Source organism: Nanorana parkeri, unplaced genomic scaffold, assembly GCF_000935625.1.
Source record: "Nanorana parkeri isolate BGI_ZX_2015 unplaced genomic scaffold, ASM93562v1 scaffold772, whole genome shotgun sequence".
NCBI lineage: Eukaryota > Metazoa > Chordata > Amphibia > Anura > Dicroglossidae > Nanorana > Nanorana parkeri.
In genome coordinates, this window is record NW_017307040.1 from 783,197 (window position 1) to 806,015 (window position 22,819).

At 46.9% G+C, this 22,819-nt stretch overlaps 1 protein-coding gene across 3 annotated transcripts in view; it reads right to left on the minus strand.

The window, feature by feature from the left end:
• Positions 1–7,259: 7,259 nt before the first annotated feature.
• PRPSAP2 (phosphoribosyl pyrophosphate synthetase associated protein 2) overlaps positions 7,260–22,819 on the minus strand; it is a 42,182-nt gene continuing 26,622 nt past the window's right edge. For 2 of the 3 annotated variants that reach the window (XM_018564678.1, XM_018564680.1), the window contains exons 6-10: positions 22,388–22,443; positions 19,483–19,631; positions 9,859–9,929; positions 8,244–8,390; positions 7,260–7,777 (exon numbers count right to left, since the gene is read on the minus strand). In XM_018564678.1, coding sequence (XP_018420180.1) covers positions 7,619–7,777; positions 8,244–8,390; positions 9,859–9,929; positions 19,483–19,631; positions 22,388–22,443 — 582 coding nt within the window. In that variant the 3' untranslated portion in view covers positions 7,260–7,618. The remainder of the gene's footprint in view (positions 7,778–8,243; positions 8,391–9,858; positions 9,930–19,482; positions 19,632–22,387; positions 22,444–22,819) is intronic. The other variant, XM_018564679.1, reaches the window with a different exon arrangement.

Sequence of the window (22,819 nt, forward strand, 5' to 3'; positions counted from 1 at the left end):
GCTGGCCCCCTAGAGGCCAGAGGCCCGGGTGCGCCTGCACCGGCGGTAGTTCCGCCACAGAGTGGAGAATACTTTATTTCAGAAGGTGAGTAACCGGGAACAAGACCACCACATTTGGATCAAGGTGCCTTCATTACTAGAGCAGCACCAACATGAAGAGGATCTAGTAGGAAACATATGTTAGGTTCTTTTACTGGAGTTGATGTTGTACTGTAATGTGAAGTCGAACTCCAGCCGGGAAAACTGTGTGCCTCTGAATTTTTATGGAAGTGAATTACAGGAGGAACACTTTCTCTCTGGTGGTGTCCACCTGCCACAAGGCACACCGAGTTTCATACATATGCCCCTAGGCTAGAAAGGGTGTCAATCACATTTGCTTCGCCTCTATGGCACACACTTCCATAGAGCCAGTTTCAGGGGGTAGAGTAGAGCCAGGGGCAAAGTACAAGAAAGGGGGTACAGAGTAGAAAGAGGTACATAAAAGGGATACACGGAGTGGGTGCAGAGTAGAGACAGGTACAAGGAAGGGGTGCAGAGTAGAGACAGGTACAAGGAGGGGGTGCAGAGCAGAGACAGGTACAAGGAGGGGGTGCAGAGCAGAGACAGGTACAAGGAACTGCAGACCTCCTGAAAATCCTAATTGCCTGGCTGTTTCTGGCATCAACACTTTAAGACAAAGACGTGAAACAAGCATACAGATCAGGAAAGCCAAACTGTAGCCATTACAACGAATCTGTTTTCTTGGCAGATAAGCATGGAAGACAGCCATGGAGCTAGTGATGGTTTAGCAATGGCGGCCTCCATACTTCTTCAATGGATCACCTTTAAAAAAAGGAGCTTGCTTCTGTGCCGGGAACATGCAATTCCAGTATGGGTGTGTAAAAACCATTTGAGGGAAATGACCGAATTTGCTGACAGGGCCAGAAACATACAGGAGATAAGCGTGTATTACGTTGCTGAGGCAGTGAGTCACCTCTAATGAGGCACGGGGACATTAGGGCCGGAGAACATGCATCCGCCGAATGCTGCAAATTGGTGTAATGGAGCAGAGGTCAGGAAAACAGACAGAGCTGTGCACTTAGCACAAAGGGTGGACATCTGTGCACTCACCACTGCACGGCCATCATCCACAAACTGGGCACACACACCTGGCCGTCCATCCAGATGGATTTACTTCACATGTAGAGATGTAGTTGCTTTTCGAAAGGTGTACCTGGAGGTGGCCTACCCCTCCTAATAAGGTGCAGGGACGCACTGGAGGCCCAGCAACCAAAAATGCACGCCGGGACTCCAGTGTGTCCCCCTGACCCCAAATTGACTATTTTGCAGTACACCTGCATGTAATTTATCAACTTCATTAATATGCTCACACTTGGACACTCGGATACATAGAGTTAGGACCACACTTTGCAGAGGTGCCTTGGCGCGGCAGTGTGGCTTCTCCATATTTTTGGCCAAAAGTTTGTGCAACTAAACCTCTGATTTTAACGCATACTGTTGACAGGGCTACTTGTTTGGTTGCAGGCTGGCTGGCAGGTTGAGGCTGGGGAATTTTTGTGTTTTGTCTTGTAGCCAAACTCCAGCCCTCCAGCTGTGGTGAAGCTACAAATCCCATGATGCATCTCTCTCCGGGAGTCATGTCTGTGAGAATCCTGCAATGCCTCATTGGATTTGTAGTTCCACCACAGCTGGAGGGCTGGAGTTTGGCTACCCCTGTTCTACAGGTTTGGTTGAGACTGGAGACATGCAGCAGAAGACATTTGGTGACTAGGAACATGATATATATGAGATTAGTGGAGATCACTGCTAACCCACTTCCCAAATCAAAGGGTCAGAGGGCCCCACAACAAGAACAAGAGAGCTGCATGTGGCCCTCGGGCTGCAGCATGAGCACTAGGAGCCTACATACTTTCTGCTGAAGGGTGTCCCTCTTTCTCATCACAGAAGGTTGTCAGGTGTGCCTTTGGGATTAATTGGAACGCTGATTGGGCCCGATCTTCTAATACAGCCCGGGTACCTGACTTCACAAATGCTCTTTTGGTTGAATGTGCACACATTTAGTATATAGTGCTGGACAGGACAGTCAGACTACAGACATACTGTTGAAGATGATGGTCAGAGACTTTGGGGCCCGATCTTCTAATACAGCACAGGTACCTGACTTCACAAATGCTATTTTGGCTGAATGGGCACACATTTAGTATATAGTGCTGGACAGGACAGTCAGAGACTTTGGACATGCTGCAAGTTTGGTTGAAGACTGGAGACATGATGCAGAAGGCAGAGAGAGGCTGGGGTTCATAGTAACATAGTATGTAAGGGTGAATAAAGACCAAGGGTGTGTGTGTGTGTGTGTGTGTGTGTGCTCTGACACTTCCCATATCCCTGTAGATTTTGCCAAAGAAGAAACTCATCCAAGTTTCTGGAATGTTATATGAGGATAGCTGAGATAAGTGCTATACCCCTCAATGCTCCCACTCCAGGCTGTTGGGGGTCCTAGGGTCACACAACAAACACCAGAGGATTGCATGTGGCCCTCGGGCCTACAGACTTTGTGCTAAAGTTTGTCCCTCTTAATCATCTCAGAAGGTTGAAAAGTATGCCATTGGGTTGAATTGGAACACGGATTGGGAGCCAGGTCTTCTCAGCCAACCTCAGGACCTGACCTCACAAATGCTCTTTTGGCTGAATGGGTACAAATTCCATCAGACACGCTCCAAAATCTTGTGAAAAGCCTTCCCAGAAGAGTGGGGGCTGTTATAGCCACAGAGAGGGGCCAACTCCATATCAATGCCCATGGATTTGGAATGAGATGTCCAACAAGCTCATATACAGTAGGTATCATGGTCAGGTGTTCACCAACGTTTAGCCGTATAGTGTAGGGCCCTAAACAGACACCTGTATATATGAACGGGCCCATATGGCATTAACACATTTACCAACATATGCATTATATAATATTTACAGGGTTATTCACAGAAGGGTGAAGAGTTTGGAGAAGGCCGGAGAAGTGAACAATCTAGGACAACAAAGCTGAACTGGAAAAATTCTCCCATTCTGCTCACTTTCCAGTTCAGCCATGTTGTCCTAGATCAGGGGGTCTCAAACCTCCGGCCCACCAGCTGTGGTGAAACTACAAATCCCATGATGCATCTCTCTTCGGGAGTCATGTCTGTGGCTGTGAGAATCCTGCAATGCCTCATTGGATTTGTAGTTCCACCACAGCTGGAGGGCCGGAGGTTTGAGACCCCTGTCCTAGATTGTTCCCTTCTCCGGCCTTCTCCAAACCCTTCACCCTTCTGTGAATAACCCTGTAAAAGAAGAAAAAAAGGCACAACAATGCGCGTCACACAAACAAATATTTTATTACATGTTCCCTCTTCATTTGCAGAAAATAAATACGAGTGCATATTTCTCAGTATGCTTTCCTACAAAAAAGCATTACTATGTAACCCCGCCCCCCTCCCAGACATACTGCGCATTTCAACTACTGCGTCTCTTCTCATCGACCCAGGGGGCGGAGTCAACTTTGGGACAGGAGTAGAAAAAAAAAAAATAAGACACAAAAAACTTCAGAGTTGAACCTCTTGTCGGATATCCTTTGTGCTGCTGAAGAAGCCTGCAGTAAGTGGATCCACACCTACTACATCGCTCAGCAATGCTTCACAGGCCCCCCCCACAAAGCGGTAAACCCCGCAAGCTGCTGAATGGGCCGAGGAACAGCCCCGCTAGCCTCCCTGGCGCCTGCAGCGATACGGGTGAGGATAAGAACTGTATTACTAGATACACCCAAGAGTAAAAGCACATTGTGACTGAATATAAGCAAAGCCATCTGTCAAGGTGCAGTGATCATGGCATGACTTCAAAAGTACACCTTCCTACCCTCAGTGGAGGCAGCCATTTTGTGAGGGAGACGTATTCAGAACAAAAAACACAGCTGAAGATTGGTTTAGCGTACAAAACCGTTTCCTTGAGCGTCCAACTGCTGCTTTGTTTTTATAAGCCCTCATTGACACTGTAATCGGCCGGCGCGCAGGGCCGTACCGAGCTGTTCCCAGGAAGGACAGATACTGCGTGTGATTAGTACGCAGCCCCCTTCCGACTACGCGGCCGTACGCTCACCCCAAGTGCAGGTCCGTACGGGTGCGGGTGTCCCGGCTCGGACGCAGACAGGATCCATCCTGTCAGCGTGCGAGTACGCTCACCCGCCCTTCACATCTGTGCGTAAGGGGGGGCGTACGGCCGCGTAGTCCCATAGAGGACGGGGGCTGCGTACTAATCACATGCAGCACCTGTCCTTCCTGGGAACAGCTCGGTACGGCCGTGCGCGCAGCACGGAGCTGTACGTGCCGGCCGATTCCAGTGTGAATGAGGGCTAATGATCAAAACGTCAACGTCCAAACCTCGACAAGGACGCAAGAGACCCCCGCATTACACAGCAGCCGCCAATCAAATTTCAGATTGACGAAACCAGGGCATCGAAGGATGCATCGCCATTGGCTACCGTGTTGCCTCTGTATATACACCTACCGCTCTTATTTATAAAAGTGCCCGGAGGAAGAGTTGTTGGCCGCCGTGGGTAACAAAGTGCAGTTCTTCCCCTGGGCACTTTGTATAAGTAAAGGCCGCTACAACTCGCACGGACTGCTACGAACGTGTCCGATCCGTTTCCCTAAGTCACTAATCGCTCAAAAAGAGCAACGATTAAAAAAAAACAAAAACACGATTACCAAGAAGAAAAAAAAACAAAAAAAGAACGAAAAAAGTCACTTTGGTTGCTCCATTAATTAAACAAAAATATTCTGTAGACAATTAAGCGCAATCATATCCGTTGATACAAAAAAAAAAAAAGATACACGGGAACGAGATCAGTTAGGGCCGAGGCACACGGACGTCTCGTGACTTGCCTCTCTCCTGAGGCATTGCTGGCCAAAGATAAAAAAAAAAGGGGGAGATACAAGTCAGAGGGTGAAGCACGGAGCAGAACCGTAGAGAGCTGGTTTTCAGAACGGCGACCACCACTGCGATCGCCCTGAATGACGAGCGGCCTCGTGTACAGCTTTTTAATCCGCCGCAGCACGGTAAGCTCGCGTACAGATTGTAGAAGGGGAATAAAACTGGAGACTTTGTTACTTCATCTCAGAAAAAGTATAAAAACAAAAAGAATACACAATTTGTTTTTTTTTACAAAATACAAAAATACTTTTTGTATTTTGTGCCTCATCCAAGGGGAAGTAGCAGTAAAGTCTTTAAGTAACCATGAGCGTTTCCTTTCATTTCCTCTGGGGATGCACCGATACCGGTATAGGAGTACCGATATGTTTTTGTTTTGTTATTTGCCGATACCGAATTCCGATACTGGAAGTCCCATTAAGGAAGCCAGGCGCCGTGAAAAGACTCGCCACCCGGCTTCCCGATTAGCAGGGAGGCCGCCCTCATGTTTCTCGTCACTAGGGGACGAGGGAGCATGAAGCCGACTTCCAGGCCAATCAGAGTTCCGGGCGTCGAGTCATTACACGCTGGCCGGCTTCCTGATTGGCTGGGAAGCCGGCCCCGTGCTCCCTCGTCACAAGTGAGGAGAGAGCATAGAGCTGGCCAATTTAGGAAGCTGGGCAACGTGTAATGACTCGCTGCCTGGCTTCCTGATACCCGAAGTATCGGGCTAGGCATCGGAGCAATTGGGCAAGTACGATTACTCCCCCAAATACTCGGTATCGGCACCGATACCGATACTAGTATTGGTGCATCCCTAATTTCCTCCATACAAAATAGACTCCCAGTTCCTGTGTTTCAAGAGGATCTTGGTCACGTAACAGAAAGTGACCGTCTCTTTAAAGCCCCCCCCTCCCCCTTCCCACACATGCTCCCCTGCTGCACTAGCCAAGTTCCTTTACAATACATGATGCCTTCAGGTACATGGAAGCATGCGACCTCCTCCTATGATGCAGTGCTCAAGCTGTGTGGCCAATCAAGAGGCCAGAACAGTGTCATGTGAGCAGGAGGACATCGTCAACCATATTTAAGCTCTGATATTTTTATACCTTTACTGACTTCCGAAGCTAAAGAGCAGGAGGACTTTCAGGAGACCCCGACCCCTCCCGGTCACTTCGCCCATTCAGTCCCTCTAGCTGGGGTTAAGGATCAGTTTCCAATGGAATGAAGGCCACGTGACTATTTCAAGGATAACTGCAGGTCTATACAAAACTGCAGCACTGAACTACACGGAGGTTGCCTTTCAAAAACCAACTACAACCCCCTATCAGGGGAAGGTCCTATTTTAATGGAAGAGCCTTACAACAGAAGTCTAATTTATTTTTGCATAGAGTAGGAAGGGGTTAGAACTTGTCAGGTTTTTTACTGTTCGCATATGAAGTCTAATGAGAGCGCCAAACCAAAAGGTCTAAAGGTCCAAATAATAATATTCGCATTGGTTCAATAATATTCGCATTGGTTCAACAAGCAAACAAAAACAGCCGACACATTTCAGTGGCTCAACAATATCTCCCTTCTTCAAGGCTCTGAAGTAGTTAGGAGAAATGACACGGTCACCAGGATTAATTGTTTGTAGAATAAATGTAAAAGATACACGGATCCCGCATACTTCAACATTCACCCTACAACAACTAAACCTGGTGCCATTTCTGAGTCCTTCTAACTACTGAGAATACTGGAGCCCTGAAGAAGGGAGAGATCTCTGATCCCCCAAATCGCATTGGCTGTTTTTTTATTTACTTATAATGAACCAATACTAAATGATTCTGGACTCTTAGACTTTTGATTTGACACCATCATTAAACTTTGTATATATAAATCTTCAACTCTGAGCTCCCTTTCCGATGGGTTTCCCCCTAGTTACGGTTAGGACAAGCTGGCTCTGGTTTGTATTTGGGTGGACACAGGGGTTTCCCTCTAGTTACGGTTAGTACAAGCTGGCTCTGGTTTGTATTTGGGTGGACACAGGGGTTTCCCTCTAGTTACGGGTAGGACAAGCTGGCTTTAGTTTGTACTTGGGAACACACAAGCCGTTTCCATGTAGTTACTGGTAGGACAAGCTAGCTCTAGCTTGTATTTGGGCAGACACAGGGGTATACATCTAGTTATGGGTAGGACAAGCTAGCTCTAGTTTGTATTTGGGCGGGCACAGGGGCTTCAATTTAGTTACCGGCAGGACAAGCTGGCTCCAGTTTTCGCCGCAATACTGTATAAAGCTGCAGCTATACTCAAACACCCGCGTGAACAAGGCCGAACCACAAATCCATCCTGGCACAGGTCAACACCACTACTCCGTGCTATGCATCTGAGTCCAGCTCTCTTAACTAGTAGTGCTGCTTCTGACACCTCTGGTGCATGGAACAAACATACATTGTGTGTGGCATTTTGTTCACAAAATAAAAAGGTAGCAAAAAAACCAAAAGACAAGCCAAAAACAAAAAACAAAAAATCTTGATTGATTGGTGAATCTACAGGTAGACAGGTCAGCCTGAAAAACACGGCTTGGTTGAAATATTAAGGTAAGCTCTTGTAACGGCACAGGTACACTGTACTCTTCCAGTTTTGGCCCTTGGTATATTCCTAAAAAATATATCTATATTTATATAGACAAAGCGGAGGGGAGAGGTTAATCATCCACTCCTATATTTCTGAAAAGGTACGACATGGACTCCCCGTTGTGGATCCGTCGGATGGCCTCGGCCAGGATCATGCTGATGTCCACCGTCTTGATCTTGGGGCACTGCAGTTTCTGGACCTCGTGGGGGATCGTGTTGGTGACGACGACCTGGAGGGCAGAGAGGAAGTGACACATGATGAAGAGTGCAGCTAAGGACCAGTAACTACTACCAACCAATAGAATTTCTTACTACCGATGACTGAAACATGGGTTCTGATTGGTTGCCATGAATCATGGAAACTTGACTTGAACATGCCAGATACTGTGACTAGGAGGACACTCTAGTGACTTTTCAAAGAGAAGAGTACTGACTTCATTGTTACAGAATACCTAAAAGTCGTATCTGAAAATGATTGTCATAGTTTATACACTCGCAGTCATACTTTCATTACTATAATTCATATATGAACAGGTAGGAGCCTCATTTAGAAGCTACTTGTATGTCAGACATCATTCATTGGCCTTGCTAAATGACTGACCAGAGAAAGAGTTGAAAGTCTATAGAGAGAGCCCTGCCCATGGATCTGCATGAAGAGAAACGAGCAAATCAGACAAAGAGCAGCAATGTCCTCACCTCATCTATAGCGGATTCTTCTATTAACTGCGGAGCATCGGAGGACAGGAGACCATGCGTGGCCATGACAAAGATTTTGTAGGCCCCTCGTTCCTTAAGTGTTTCGGCGGCAGCGACAAAACTGTCTACATCGTCTATGATGTCATCCTGCGGGAACCAGGAGAAAAACATGTGTCACAAAGAAGAGCCCAGCCAAGAGATGGGGCATTGTGCTATGAATGTCAACAATATGAGGCCTGTAATATAGAGGAGAGGCATCCTCCTCCCCTACAGTGGTCTACCTACTGAGAACGGTCGGTGACTACACGGAGATCAAGACTTCTTTTATATAAACACATCAAGGACAGTACACTACAACTTCCTCAAACAAAACACTGAAGGAGGAAGGGGTAGGGGAAGAAGGAAGGGGTACGGGGAAGAAGGAAGGGGTACGGGTAGGGGAAGAAGGAAGGGGTAGGAGAAGGAGGAAGGGGTAGGAGAAGAAGGAAGGGGTAGGGGAAGGGAGGAAGGGGAAAGAAGGAAGGGGGAAGCGGTAGGGGAAGAAGGAAGGGGTAGGGGAGGTGCTGCAGTTAATTCTTCCATGGATGACGGTTTTAGTGTGTTTGAAAATCCATATTTAAAGTGCAGCTCCAGTTTTGGACACAGTGGAGAAGGGTCAGGACCTCTGTGAGAGGCCGCTGGGGAGAGTTTCTCTCAATTCCTGTTCCCGTTGTAAACCATGCAACAGGAATACAGATAATATGACGCTGGCAAAGGGCCTAGCCTTCCACCTCTCAGCAGGAAATAAAATTGTTTTTATTGATTTCTTTTCTGGAGATTTCCCGCCACTTCCTGGTTTGGTGCCCACATTGCCACTGGGACAGGCTGACAGAGGTTCTGACTCTACCCATTAGATTCAAAACAAACAAAAAAAAATGTACTGGAGGTACATTTAAGGTCCTGTGGCCCTCCATGATGTTTGTTACCATGGTACTACTAGCAGTTCAGCATTTGGTTGAATCATCTTGGTCTCGGCGGTCGTTAGAGCATCCATGTGACACCAAACTCTTCCCCAACCCAACTTCCTTACAGGTGTCGTGTCAACATGCACAATCCAGGGTGACTTAAAAGTGTTCTCTTCATTTATGTTTTAGTTTTGGATGGAGTGGGGAAGGGTCAGACCCTCCATCAGGTTTTTTTTATTGCTGTCCGTATCATTGTTGGGGAAATTCATCCTCTATTTGTACTGGTGACCACTGAAAGAAAAGCGAAATCCAAAATGTTTGAGTTTTACCAAAACAAGGAGGCGAAGGGAAAGCTTCAAATGGGGGACAACTGTCCCCTCATTTTGGGAGATTTTATCTAACTTTCTGTTCTGCCTCCGGGACAGGAAGTGAAGGGAAATTCCCCAAATAGTGTACAGGGAGCAAAACATTAACCCAAGAGGGATTCTCATCTTTTCCCTATTCTGTCCAAAACTAAAACAAAACATTTTGGCTAAACGTACACTAATAAGGAATTGGAATCTCATATCATCCTTCCTAAATACATCACAATCTTCATCAATGGGCTGCAATCATGGGCAATGCCAATGCTCAGGCCCCCCTCTATGCAGCACTTTATCTGCTCTACTCACCACAATAATGGCTATCCTTCCACCAACATCACCCACGACTGTGATAGGGGGCTTCTCTTTAGGGAACATCACTGGAAAGAAAACAAAGCACATACTGTTAATTTGAACAGAAAATAAATATATAAAGAATAAAACTTTATTAGTTTTCATAGAAATAACACATACAGCCTTTGGGATCCAGAGAAGATGCAGTCCCACATTATGACAATAGGACATTGGACAAGTTTGTACCGTTGTGTCCTCATCAGAGAGATTCCCACATTTTCCCCTCCAGTGCTAACAATACCAAAAAACTCTAGCTCCGATCCCATCCTCCTTTTTTGTTGATGGTGTTCCCATCTGCCTTGGATTTCCACTCTCAATTAATTCTCATTGCTTTCATATAGCATTGTACCAATCCAACAGAAAGACTGGGACCCCCTCCTGCCAATCACACCGAGAATTGTCTCCCAGAGTCTGTGAGGCACATTAAAAGAATTTGGTGGTTTTACTCTCCAGCATCATCTGGAAGATGAAATATGCTTTTTGGACACTTCCACTCTTACAACTGGATTTCATAAGGCCGTGGAAAGGACAAGAGTGACAAGAACTTCATTCACCCAGTGTAGTCAGATTCACTTCAATAAAGGTTCTCATTTATCTAGGTCACGGTATAGATGGTAGGAGTTAGTGAACCAGGACCCCTGTACCGGGTACAAGAAAAAGGAGATAGACCTTTTACAGCAGCTAGAAAAAAAATAAAAGCCATTGATTGGACCTCAAACCATCATCTCTATCCTGGGGAAGCGACACCAATGACCGTATGGACTTTCTAATATACGCAAGGGGGTTCTTTCCACCATCTCTATCCTGGGGAAGCTACACCATTCCCATATGACCTTCCTAAGATACACAAGAGGGTTTTACCATAATCTCTATCCTGGGGAAGCTACACCATGTCTGTACAGACCTCCCAAGTTATTTTGAAAGCATAAGGGTTAAAAAAAAAGTGAGGGGGTTGGATTGGGAGGGGATCATGGGGGATTGGGGAGGAACTCGAAAAGTGGCTTGGAAAAGCTATGAAATGCCGTCAACATTGCAGAACTAGAATAATGTGATTAACTACTACTAGCCAGATTCCCGTCAGAGATAGAACTTTTCTGATTGGTTCCTACAGCATATATCTCATTCTTCCTTTTTCTTTAGTTCACAGAAAATTTTGCTCTGTAATATTCCCGAAATGATTCTGAGCAGACATAAAAATGATGAACGTTCTGGCTCCAGCCAGCGTGTAAAAAAGAGAAGAACGGTCATTTCAATGTCCCAGACCTTCCTGTTAAAGAAGGGATATTATTCCAGGGATGGAACAGGCTGCGCCCTGCTGTGTAAATATTGGGTTTGAGCCTGCGGAGCGTTTGCGGATGTGAGAGGTGTCGCTGCCCACCTGCAGGCTGCACAGTGTTACCGAGTTGCCAAGCATAACGCAGATCTCAGGAAGGAGACATACCGCTGTCACAGGAGACATGGCGCAGGATCCCTTCATCTTTGCTGTCACTTCAGACACGGTTAATCTATTATACATAACATGCAGCGCTCCCGCATTGAGCATGTTACTGGAATGCTTAAAGAGTACCTGTCTTTAAATCACTAACCCAACATGTCTGTAAAAGGCTTGTAAGACACATACACTCGGTCTGTGCTGACAAATGTAAATACAGCATTAAAATAGAAGATTTAACATGTTCATATCATTTCAAAAGTCATTTCCAGTCTTTTTAAATCGGCAGCTTTCGTTAAAATAAGATCCAGTGATCCTGGTATGAAGGTCCTTTTTCTGGCACCTCATCTTATGGGGTGACAGCACTGCCACCCTGGCTTCCAGCAGAGACTACAAGAGGCTGTTTCTAAACATATTACAAATGTCAAATGGTCTAATGTCACCATCATGAAACCCGCCCTGAGAAATGCCATGCAGCCATTGCTGGAGTGCATGTAGACAGGAAGTGGCTGCAAGGAGGCTGTGGGATATCAGCAGCACTGAGATGGGAATAGGGAATGACCAGTAATGAGGGTTTACAAACACTTTTATAAACAGTTAGAACAAGATGCCCAGAAGTTAATTATATGGCCAAAAGTGTGTGGTAACACCTCCATACTACTGAGTTCAGGTGTCTAAGTGCGGTTACTGTTAATACTATAGCATGCAAAGACATCCAAGGTCGTGGTAACAGTTTGGTGAAGGCCCTTTTCTGTTCCAGTACAAAGCCAGCTCCATGTAGACATGGATTTGATGAGTCTGGTGTAGAGGAACTTGAATGGCCTTTGCTGAGCCCTGACCTCAACTCTACTGATCACTTCTGGTGCTAGTTCTTATCCAACATTAATACCTGACCTCACATATGTTCTTTTGGATAAATGGGCACACATTGCCATAGACACCCTCCATAATCTTGTGGAAAGTCTTCCTAAAAGAGTGGAAGATGTTAGAGCTGCAAAGGAGGCCAACTCCAATGCCCATGGTTTAGGAAAGGGATGTCCAAGAAGCTCACATAGGTGAGATGCGTGTGTGTCCACAAACTGGCCATTAAATATACCTTCCCTTTACAGAAACACAAACCAAAGATGTCCCACATAGCAAATCTCAGAACTCTGGATAAAACAAGAGAATTGCAATGAAGCAACATGGTCAGGGGGGCGTCTATGTACTGACCTTCAGGAGGCCAGGCTCCTCAGGCAGCACTATGGAAGAGCTTGTCTGGGCACTGCTAATCTGTGAAAGTGTTTGATGATAACATTTTCTATGCTCAATTCCGTTCTAGCTATAACGACTACAGCAATCCTTGTTTCGAGTCATGAAATAATGATAGCTACGGCAATCATATGCACTACACCTTACTGGACGCGGTCTCCCGCCGGCACAAGCCAGCTATAAGACAAACGAATGTATAAACCAATGATGCGCTTCAAATTGGTCCTGCAAATGCTTCAGCATTCAGAGACGTGTCTCCATTACGCCTAATTGCATTTTCTTCTCTCCCCTGAGAAAGCTTCCTTAGCGCAAGGCAGCACTGCTGCAAATGGCGCACAACAGTTAAATCACAATGCAACCCGACTGTACGAGGTTAGTAGACACCACCACCCCACACATGACGTCTCACCATATCATACAGGCAGAGAAAAGGAAGGAAAGCCAAGTTACGGGCAGACATTAATCCTGATTTGGAAGCAAATCTTTCCAATCTGTTATGAGTATTATGGGCTTAATCCTTCAGCTTTCTGGTAACAAGTAGCCCCTTATTAGGGTGCTGAACCTAGCTGGCTAACGTGATGAATATTCAATTTCTAAGGGCAAATGATCGGTTAGCCACCAGGATATCGCTGCAGACGGGGACCAATCGGAGCCTTCTTTTTCTCATTTATTCATTACAGGTCATTTATATAATGGCGACTATTTACATATTGTACAGTCACGTCAGTCCCTGCCCCCAAGGAGCTTACAATCTAAGGTCCCTACCTCACATACATACAATGAGGATAATAATTATTTATTGGGCCATGAGATGACTTCGTTGGGCCGAGGCGGCCCAACGAAGTCATCTTGTGGAGTCATCTCGTGGCCCAACAAAGTACTGATGGGGTGGTCATAATAATCTGGCCACTCAGTGTATACCGTATATATACCCGCAATAGGATTGGAGCACCAAATCTTCATTTCTTCAATCATCGATATTATATAAAATAAATGAAGATTTGGTGCTGCAATCCCAGTGTGGTTTATTATATAGGTTTAAACATAAAGACAAAAAGAATGTGCGCTACATCCTATTGTGTGATATATAACTATATCCCCTGTGCAGTACCTCTTTGCCACAAGAGGTCTTCAGACTTCTGGGTTAAATGACACCCACTGTCACTCAACCTGTAAGACTGAATGCAAAGTGTCATGGCCCTGCCCCACAGCACCAAGATTGTATTGATGAAGAGTGCAGCACTGAAGTCATCAAAAGGAACAGGATCCAGTGCATTACATGGACGGCCTGAAGACATCAAAAATATGGTATTATTATGTATTGGTATATGATCTCATCAATAAGGGGGTTCATTATAAATGTTCAGCCCGCCTATGCCATTCACATGGCACTAGCCCCCATAGATTATGCTGATGAGTATAGTGCCATCTAGGGGTGCTAGTGCCGTGTAAAAGGGCACCCGCCCTGCTATTGGCCAGGCAGAACCATTTTAAATCAGCCCCCAAGTGTCATAAAAGCTGGTTTTATGATTAGTCTTCAATTATAATGCACAGAATGTATTTACATGTCTCATTCAGTTATAAATCCCCAAAATAAGGGCATCAATATGGGGAATTATTATTCTACTCTTATTTTAGAGTAGTGGGTGGAGAACCATCAGTTTGAGATGTCAGATGGCCACAGGGGCATATAGGAATGATTTGCATGGCTCCACCCACAATAATAGAGGAATAATAATGAGGATGTGAGACACAATGAGCCTTCTAAAGCCTTTTGTATATAGAATGCTCTGCTGTGCTTCACACTGGTTCACTGGAGGCTTTTCTGGTTCATTTTGGCCCACCTGACCATAATCTGTCAGGTTCCAATTTCAAGTCAAGATCTAAAACATACAAAATGCTGTAAAGCTTCATACATTTTACTGGCCCATCCAATCACAGCTCTGAAAACGAGTAACGCAGCATGATTGGGAAATCCTGACAGATCAGCAAGTAGCTGGATAAAGCACAGACTTTGTGGAGACGCCCCATGTGCATTCTGGGAGGAAGCGAGCGTGCCTGCGGTTCTGTGCTCGGCTGTCAGAAGGAAAGAAGGACTCAGTCACAAGGAAGGGAAAAAACTGAGCAACCATCAGAAATATAACCAAATTTCTGCAATATAACCACAAAGCCAGTTCCCAGTCTTACACGCTGACCCCAAGTGACGGGGTTAATCTACTGGAGACGGATGTCAGCAGGGTGAGTAAACCACATGGGCCACTGCCAGAGAAAGAGACGATCCAGCTGCATCTGTGCCAGGAAATATGCCGAGCTGCTGCTGCTGCTGGAAGCTTTCCAAATGGTGAAATGACGAGCCGGCTTCAGCTATGTCCACAGACACCGGAGGAGATTTACAAAGACTGACATGGAGTGAAACGAGTGCAGATTCACAGGTGGTTTGGAATTTTTGGGAGTTTTTCTGACATTTGGCAGCCCCTGTGCCTATATATAATGCAAGTGGGGCATCTAATGTGCAGTTACAGCAAATGTATGCGCCTGCCCTTAAGATTGACCGACATGCCCAAACCCTTCCCATCACTGCGCTCTTTGATACAATGCATATCATGATGAAAAAAATCTCTTACATACATTGCACTTGCCATGAAAGAAACCCTGTCACTGCGTCCCTCGCCTCATGCTGTGGTTCCGCCCACCTGTCGCTTCATCACCATGGCGTCCCTGAGGCACACTAGTGATGTAGCAGCCGGTGGCGTTGAGCCACGATGCTGCAGTGGGGGACTAGGCATCCAATGTACTCATGTCGCATGCTGAAGATTCTTCCGGCAGCTTGGCTCCACAAGAGTATGAAGCCACTTAAAAGAGAAAGCATGGTGATGTAATTTTTCTTCATAAGTTTATAAACTGATGTTTATTAATTTATTTGTTTTAATACTGAGTGCATCCATGACACTCTGTTTGCAAAGCAAATTGTGCTTTCAAATAACAGCTCAGCAAAGCCTGCATATTAATGAGTAAGCCAAGTGGGCTCAGACTGGCTTAACGTGAACCTGTGGTTAGGCTATGGACATTTAAGTATTGAAATGAGCTTTAAAACAAGCAAACACTAACCCATGTAGCTGCATACACTGCGGAATAATTCCTTCTCAAGATTCGCAGGAGCACTGAACTCCTTCTAGAAGCAACTCAGCTCATTCCCTTCCCCAGCGGTGACAAAGCTACTACCTCGCTACCGCCTCCCAGCTGTTACTCAGCATCTCCTTCTCTGCTCCCCCTCTCAGCAGTAACTCAGCTTCTCGGTCTCCCCTGCTCCCTCTCTCAGCAGTCACTCAGGATCTCGGTCTCCCCTGCTCCCTCTCTCAGCAGTCACTCAGGATCTCGGTCTCCCCTGCTTTCCCTTCCAGCAGTAACTGTGCATCTCCGCTTCCCCTGCCCTTCCTCCCTGCAGTACGTCAGCAGCTTAGCATCCCCTGCTCCTCTTCCCCAGCAGCGACTACACATCCTTCCAGCCTACTTATCTCTAATGCAAACAAACACCACAGGAGCTCTGGCCACAGGCAGCTAAGGCTCTAAAGCACTGCAGGGAGGGGGAGCTGAGCTGCTAAAAGAATGACTTGAACCACTTCAGTGCATATGCTGTGAACCTTGAAGCAGGCCCAAGAAGAGGCAGAAACATGTGACCCACTTGCAAGCATGAGAGAAAGAGATGCTTCTCTGCTGGTCGGTGTGCAGTGTGTGTAGTCTCATCTTCCCTACCATTCAAATCTATTCCAGGGCTGAATGAGCCTGGAAACAGTCAAGCAAAACAAATGGCAAACGCACTCATCAATTTGTTACCAGCTTTACAGCAAGGTGCACATGGAAGGGCTTTAAACAGTAACAGCAAAAAGTTTCCCAGCACACTCACCAGCCAGCATGCAAAAAAAACTTGTCTAGCCGCTAAGGTTAATAACAGAGGTTTGGATACACGTCTTCTGCAGAAAATGTGAAAGCCGCACAGCCTCCCCAAGGCACCTCTTATAGTGCGGTCCTAACTCTAAACTATGAGAGCCTCCATCTTGGAGCAAATGTGGCAAAAGATAAAATTGGGTGCAGGTTTGTCAGGAGGAAGCCCAACCTCCCTTAAAGGCACGGGGACGCACAAGGGACCCCGCACATCACAATGGAAGCTGAGACCTCCCATGCGTCACTGCACCAAATATACTTTATAAAAACTGCCGTGGGAAAAAACCCCAAAACATTCTTTTGGACACAGACACTGTCCCTCCTGTGTGAAGAGACCGCTCACTTGGCTTTAGAAAACACAGAGGCAGCCAGCATTTTAAGGAAATCAGTAACAGTAGGTTGAATCTCTCCCTCACAACAGTTTTCCTGCTGTGAAAAAAAAGTTGCTCAATAGAAAAGTTGAACAATACGCTTAAGAGCCAATAAAGATGGCAACCTTCGAACCTGCTGGCAATCCCATCTGGCACCTGCCCATTACAATAACACCGCTAAGGGTTTACAGCAGTGAAGACTTCCTGGCCAAGTGATGGGACACACGGCGGCTGACATGTTTTCCAGCTGCTAAAACAACAGCTAACTAGTTCAATTACACTGAAAGAAAATGTAACCAGATTAGTTAGACATTATACAAGATGATCAGGAGAAGATAGGGATGTCAGGTCTTCCCCAAGGGGGTGACTAAAGATATTTCTGATGGTCAGATGAAGATCGGGTTGTGTAGCTCTTCCCCAAGGGGGTGACGAAAGATATTTCTGATGGTCGGATGAAGATCGGGTTGTGTAGGTCTTCCCCAAGGGGGTGACGAAAGATATTTCTGATGGTCAGATGAAGATCGGGTTGTGTAGCTCTTCCCCAAGGGGGTGACGAAAGATATTTCTGATGGTCGGATGAAGATCGGGTTGTGTAGGTCTTCCCCAATTATATAGCGTTGACAATTTACACAGCACATTCACATCAGTCCCTGTCCTCAAGGAGCTTACAATCTAAGGCCACTATCTCACATACATACAAGGGCCAATTAACCTACCAGCATGTCTTTGGAGTGTGGGAGGAAACCGGAGTACCCGGAGGAAACCCACACAAGTACAGGGAGAACATACAAACTCCTTGCAGATAGTGACCTGGCTGCGATTCGAACCGGGGACCACCAGTGCAAGGCAGAAGCTCTAACCACTATGCCACTGTGCTGCCCCTCACCATACTGAGGATCAGGATGGCCACACAAAGGACGCAATGTTCAAACGTATCTAATATACTTCCCATACCACACTTATCTGACAGCTAGCGGCACGGGGACACTAAATAAAGTTACAATGTGGCTGTATGATCTGGTCGTGCAATAGACAGGTGTGCTTTGGCCCCGTCACAGTCAACAGTGACTCTGGCATGAGAAACGTACGGGCCATTTATGAAAATGCTAGTTGCCTGGTTGTGTCTGGCGGGCATTTTGAGCATGCTGTAGGCAAGTGTCATAATTCCCAATCTCTATACTTGTTCCGGGTCAGAGCCATTGAAGCCAAACTATCAGCATGACAGCTAGGAGATTTGCATTCTCAAAAGGAGAGGTTAGCAATGGCAGCCCTTATAGTTATGCCCCCCCCCCATTCTTCCCAGGAGGACATACCTCCTTTGCGCCCCCGCCCCCTCCATTCAGCTGACAGGAGAGCATAAAGGTAAGCTACGGATCGCGGCGGTTGGCGCTTACACAGGGATGATAGCCCTGTGCCAGTGGTGGGCCAATCAACAAGCAACAGAGAGGGGGTGAAGTGAGTCACAGGATCTTCCATAATATTTTCTATCCCAGTAGCTGAACAGAAAGGAAAGGATGGGAAGGTATGTACGGGGAAGGAGGGGGCATTAAAGACCTCTCCTTTGAAAAAAAGCTCACTACCTGGCCTTTAATCTGAGCCTGTTGCTTTAAAGGAGAACTATGGGGTCAGGGCTTTTCCCTATAGTTCTCCTTAGGGTAACGGGAGGACACAAACTAGCGTTCTCCCGTCACCCAAAGCTCAGTATACCGCGAGCTGCAGCTCGTGGTATACTGAGACGCCGCAGCCGGGACGGATCCATACATTACTGTCTGGATCCACCCAGCTGCGGGATTGACAGCTGGCTCTGCCTATCCAGGAGGCAGAGCCAGTTGTGCCCGCCCCCTCCCCCGTCCGTTTCGCCAGTCAGCGCTGGAGGATCGGACAGGGGAGGGGGGAATCCTGCAGGGAGCCGTGAGTGACAGTCACGGCTCTCTGCAGGGATAGATCGAGAAGTGAGCGAGCGCCGCTATGTGTTCGCTCACTTCCCGATCTACTGAGCCGACCTGTGAGTCTCATTGTCACAGGTCAGCTCAGAATATGAGGCTGAGTGAAAATCACTCGCCTCATAATTCTCCTTTAACAGTTTGAACCTCTGACCTGGAACAGATAAGGCCTTCTCCAACGTTGCTGATCTGCAGGTCAGTGACCTAGTAATAAAAATGAATGGTCAGCATACCGGCCAGGCATTTAGCATTTTTAGAATGAGGTCAGCAATGGCAGCCCCGTATTTCCTTCATGACAGGTCACAGACCAATGGTCAAATAGGCTTCCTCTTCGCTATCCTGTCCCCACTGCCCTTGGCAAGTTTTGAAATGTTTACCTTTGATGATAAGTCATTGCTAACCTTCAGCAGAGACCGCATGAGCAATGCCTAGGCATTTGATGACGTGTACAAATCACTAGATATCAGAGGAGCTTTTTTTTTCCTGTAGTAAAGGTAAGTACTCATTTTACTTTGAGGAAGCAGGAAGGATGGAATGCGTCGTATCTGAGGACCACTCAAGGCAATAGGATACATGCTGCGGCTAGAACTGCTCCATGTACGTACACGCCGGTATGAAAAGCAGACAATGAGACTCTTACAGGGTATTTCCAACGACTTGTGAATGCCGGGCACACTCTTGATTGCTGGTGGGGAATGTCGCCCGTCCACCTGATCGGATTCTGCGTCCTGAGCTTCTCCGTGAATGACGGCGATCCCTAGCCGCAACCTCTCGGCAAAAGACTGGGCTCTGCGGGAGAGAAAAGGCCGATGACAGGCGCTTCTTGCAGGACTGAATTCTCAGCGATCAGGTGAGGAAAACAAATGACAGAGCGACTTGTACTTGAGGGCAAGAAATGTTACTGAAATTACACAACGGTCCCCTTTGCTAACCAGAACGCAATAGCCCCTGGGGACCAGCTAGCTGCTGGATGTGGCCTGAGCCATAAATAGGCCTATGCCTGGGATCAGCATGGTAAAGAACAATCTAGAACCTAATCAGTCCAATATGGGACCTACAAAGCAATGCTCACATGGGGAACCTATTCTTAGGGATGCACCGACACCAGTTTTTCGGTATGGAGTACCGAGTACCAGTGCCGTTTGTCCTGATTATCAGGAAGTCGGGCGGCGGATCATGACCCATCACCCGGCTTCCTGATTGCCTTTGAAGCTGGTTTTCTAATGAAAGAACACGACTTCACTTGCTGAGGCTGCCTGGCTTCCTGACCAATCAGGAAGCCGAGACACGAGTCATGACGTGCCACCCGGCTTCCTGATTGGCTAGGAAGCCAGCTTCACTTGTTAGTAGGCAGCCTGGCTTCCTGACCAATCAGGGTGGCATGTCATAACCAGCTTCCGGGCTTCCTGATTGGAAAGGAAGACGGCTCCATGCTCCCTCGGCACTGCTGGTCAGAGGGAGACCTCCCACTGACCGGAAGTTCTGGTATCGGAGGTAAGCATCGGAGCATTTGGGTAAGTACGTGTACTCACCCACAAAATCGTTATCGGCTGTATTGCTTTAGACGTAAGGCTGCACTAGTTTAAATTATTAAAGGGTGTAAATTCAGATAATTACAAAGTGACTGGTTCTCTTTAAAGGAGAACTATGAGGTGAGTGCTTTTCACTCATCCTCATAGTTCTAGCCGACCTGTGACAATGAGACTGTCACGGGTCGGCTCAGTAGATCGGGAGGTGAGCGAACACATACCGGCGTTCGCTCACTTCTTGATCCTGTCACGGTGCTCTGCCCTGACAGGGGAGGGGTTGGATTCCCCTCTCCCCGCTCCGATCCTCCAGCGCTGACTGGCGGAACGGACGGGGCGGGTACAGCTGGCTCTGCCTCTAGATAGGCAGAGCCAGTTGTCACTCTCGCAGCTGGGCGGATCCCGACATAATTGTCGGGATCTGCTTCAGCTGCGGCGTCTCAGTATACCGCGAGCTGTAGCTCGCGGTATACTGAAGCTAAGGAGAACTATGAGGAAAAACCCTAACTCCATAGTTCTCCTTTAAGATGATCTCTTTTACATTTATATATTACAAATAAAAGAATGACACTAGGTAGGGATGCACAGATACCGATACTAGCATCAGTGCCGATACCGAGTATTTGGATGACTACACATACTCTCCCAAATGCTCCAATACCTTCCCCAATACAGGAACTTCCAGTCAGAGGGAGATCTCCCTTTGACTGCAAGTGCCGAGGGAGCATGGAGCTGGCTTCCTTTCCAATCAGGAAGCCGGGTGGCACGTAATGACCCGCCACCAGGCTTCCTGATTGGTCAGGAAGCCAGGCTGCCTAGGAATAAGTGCCTAGGAACAAGTGAAGCCGGCTTCCTAGCCAATCAGGAAGCCAAGAGGCGGAACATGACGTGCTTCGCGGCTTCCGAATTGGCTAGGAAGCCAGCTTCACTTGTTGGTAGGCAGCCTGGCTTCCTAACCAATCAGGAAGCTGGCGGCACGTCATGACTCACATCCCGGCCTCCCGATTGCTCAGGAAGCCACGCTGCACAGCAACAAGTGAGGCCGGCTTTCTAAGCAATCAGGACGCTGGGAGGAGGGTCATGACGTGCCACCCGGCTTCCTGATAGGCTAGGAAGCCGGATGGCACCTCATGAATCGCCTCCCGGCTTCCTGATTGGTCAGGAAGCCAGGCAGCCAAGTGAAGCCGGTGTTCTTTCGCTAGAACACCAGCTTTACAGGTAATCAGGAAGCCGGGTGACGGGTCATGATCCACCACCCGACTTCCTGATAATCGGGGGACACACGGCACTGGTACTTGGTATCGGCGAGAACTGAAAACAAATAAATATCGGTACTCGTACTCGATACTGAAAAACCGGTATCGGTGCATCCCTACTGTCTAATTGATAAGAATGAACCATCTGCAATCTTTAACGATGGCACATTCCACCAATGTTGTTCCCCATGATCCCTGTGTGTGTTGTAAAGTAGTCACCGCTCCAAGCTCGCTCCCGGGATGGACTACAATCCCAATACAAATCAGTAAACTTAACATGAGATTGTAGTCCATCACTGGAGCGAGCTTGGAGCGGTGACTACTTTACAACACACACAGGTACCATGGGGAACAAAAGTAGCCCCCCTCCAGAAGGAAGGACAGTGTCAGCACCAATTCACAGATGATTGGAGGCTCTACAGCCGAGTGATACACAAATAAGATACATTGTTGTTAATAGTTAAGGGACTTGAATGAATATTTAGGATTTCACTTCTGAGTTTAGTGTCACTTTAAGCTCCTTGGCTCCATCTAGGGGCAGTAATGCCCTGTGAATGGCATTTGCCTCGGTACAGGCCGGAAGGCGGCTTTATAACTCAGGCTCTTAGTGTTTGTCAAGGCGAAGCCTGGATCAAAAATCTCCACATCAAGAACTGACCCCCCTCCGTGTATATGGGGTTCCAAGGTCCTAAGGAAGTGGACAAAAATCTCATTACTACAGGAGACATAGTCCTGAGATATGATAATCATCCAAACTACTCACCGTTTTGCTGATGCTGGCGATTTGGCTACTATGACTGCATTTCTGTAGTCAGGAATCTGCAAAAACACAACAATGTTGTGGATTGATATCCATGCCTTTCATAACACACACTTTGTATTATGCAAATCTGCAGGGAGGAAAGGGTGAAGGTTTACGCCGAGCGGAGCTCTCCTTTAAGGTAGGCACACAAACACAGATCTTTTTTTTTTTTTTTTTTAAATGGGGGAACTTCTCACCTGAGTGTATTACTATTTTTTCTGAAGTGTGCAAGAAAAGAACACATTCTGCAAGATTCCAACTGCAAAAACCGTACAAACCAGACACAAACATGTAGCTTACAAAACGGCAAACGAATGATCAAAGTGATGCCCTCTGGCGGCAAAGCCAAAAGGAATAAATAAACTTTAAGGATCTACAGCCAACTCTTATTTT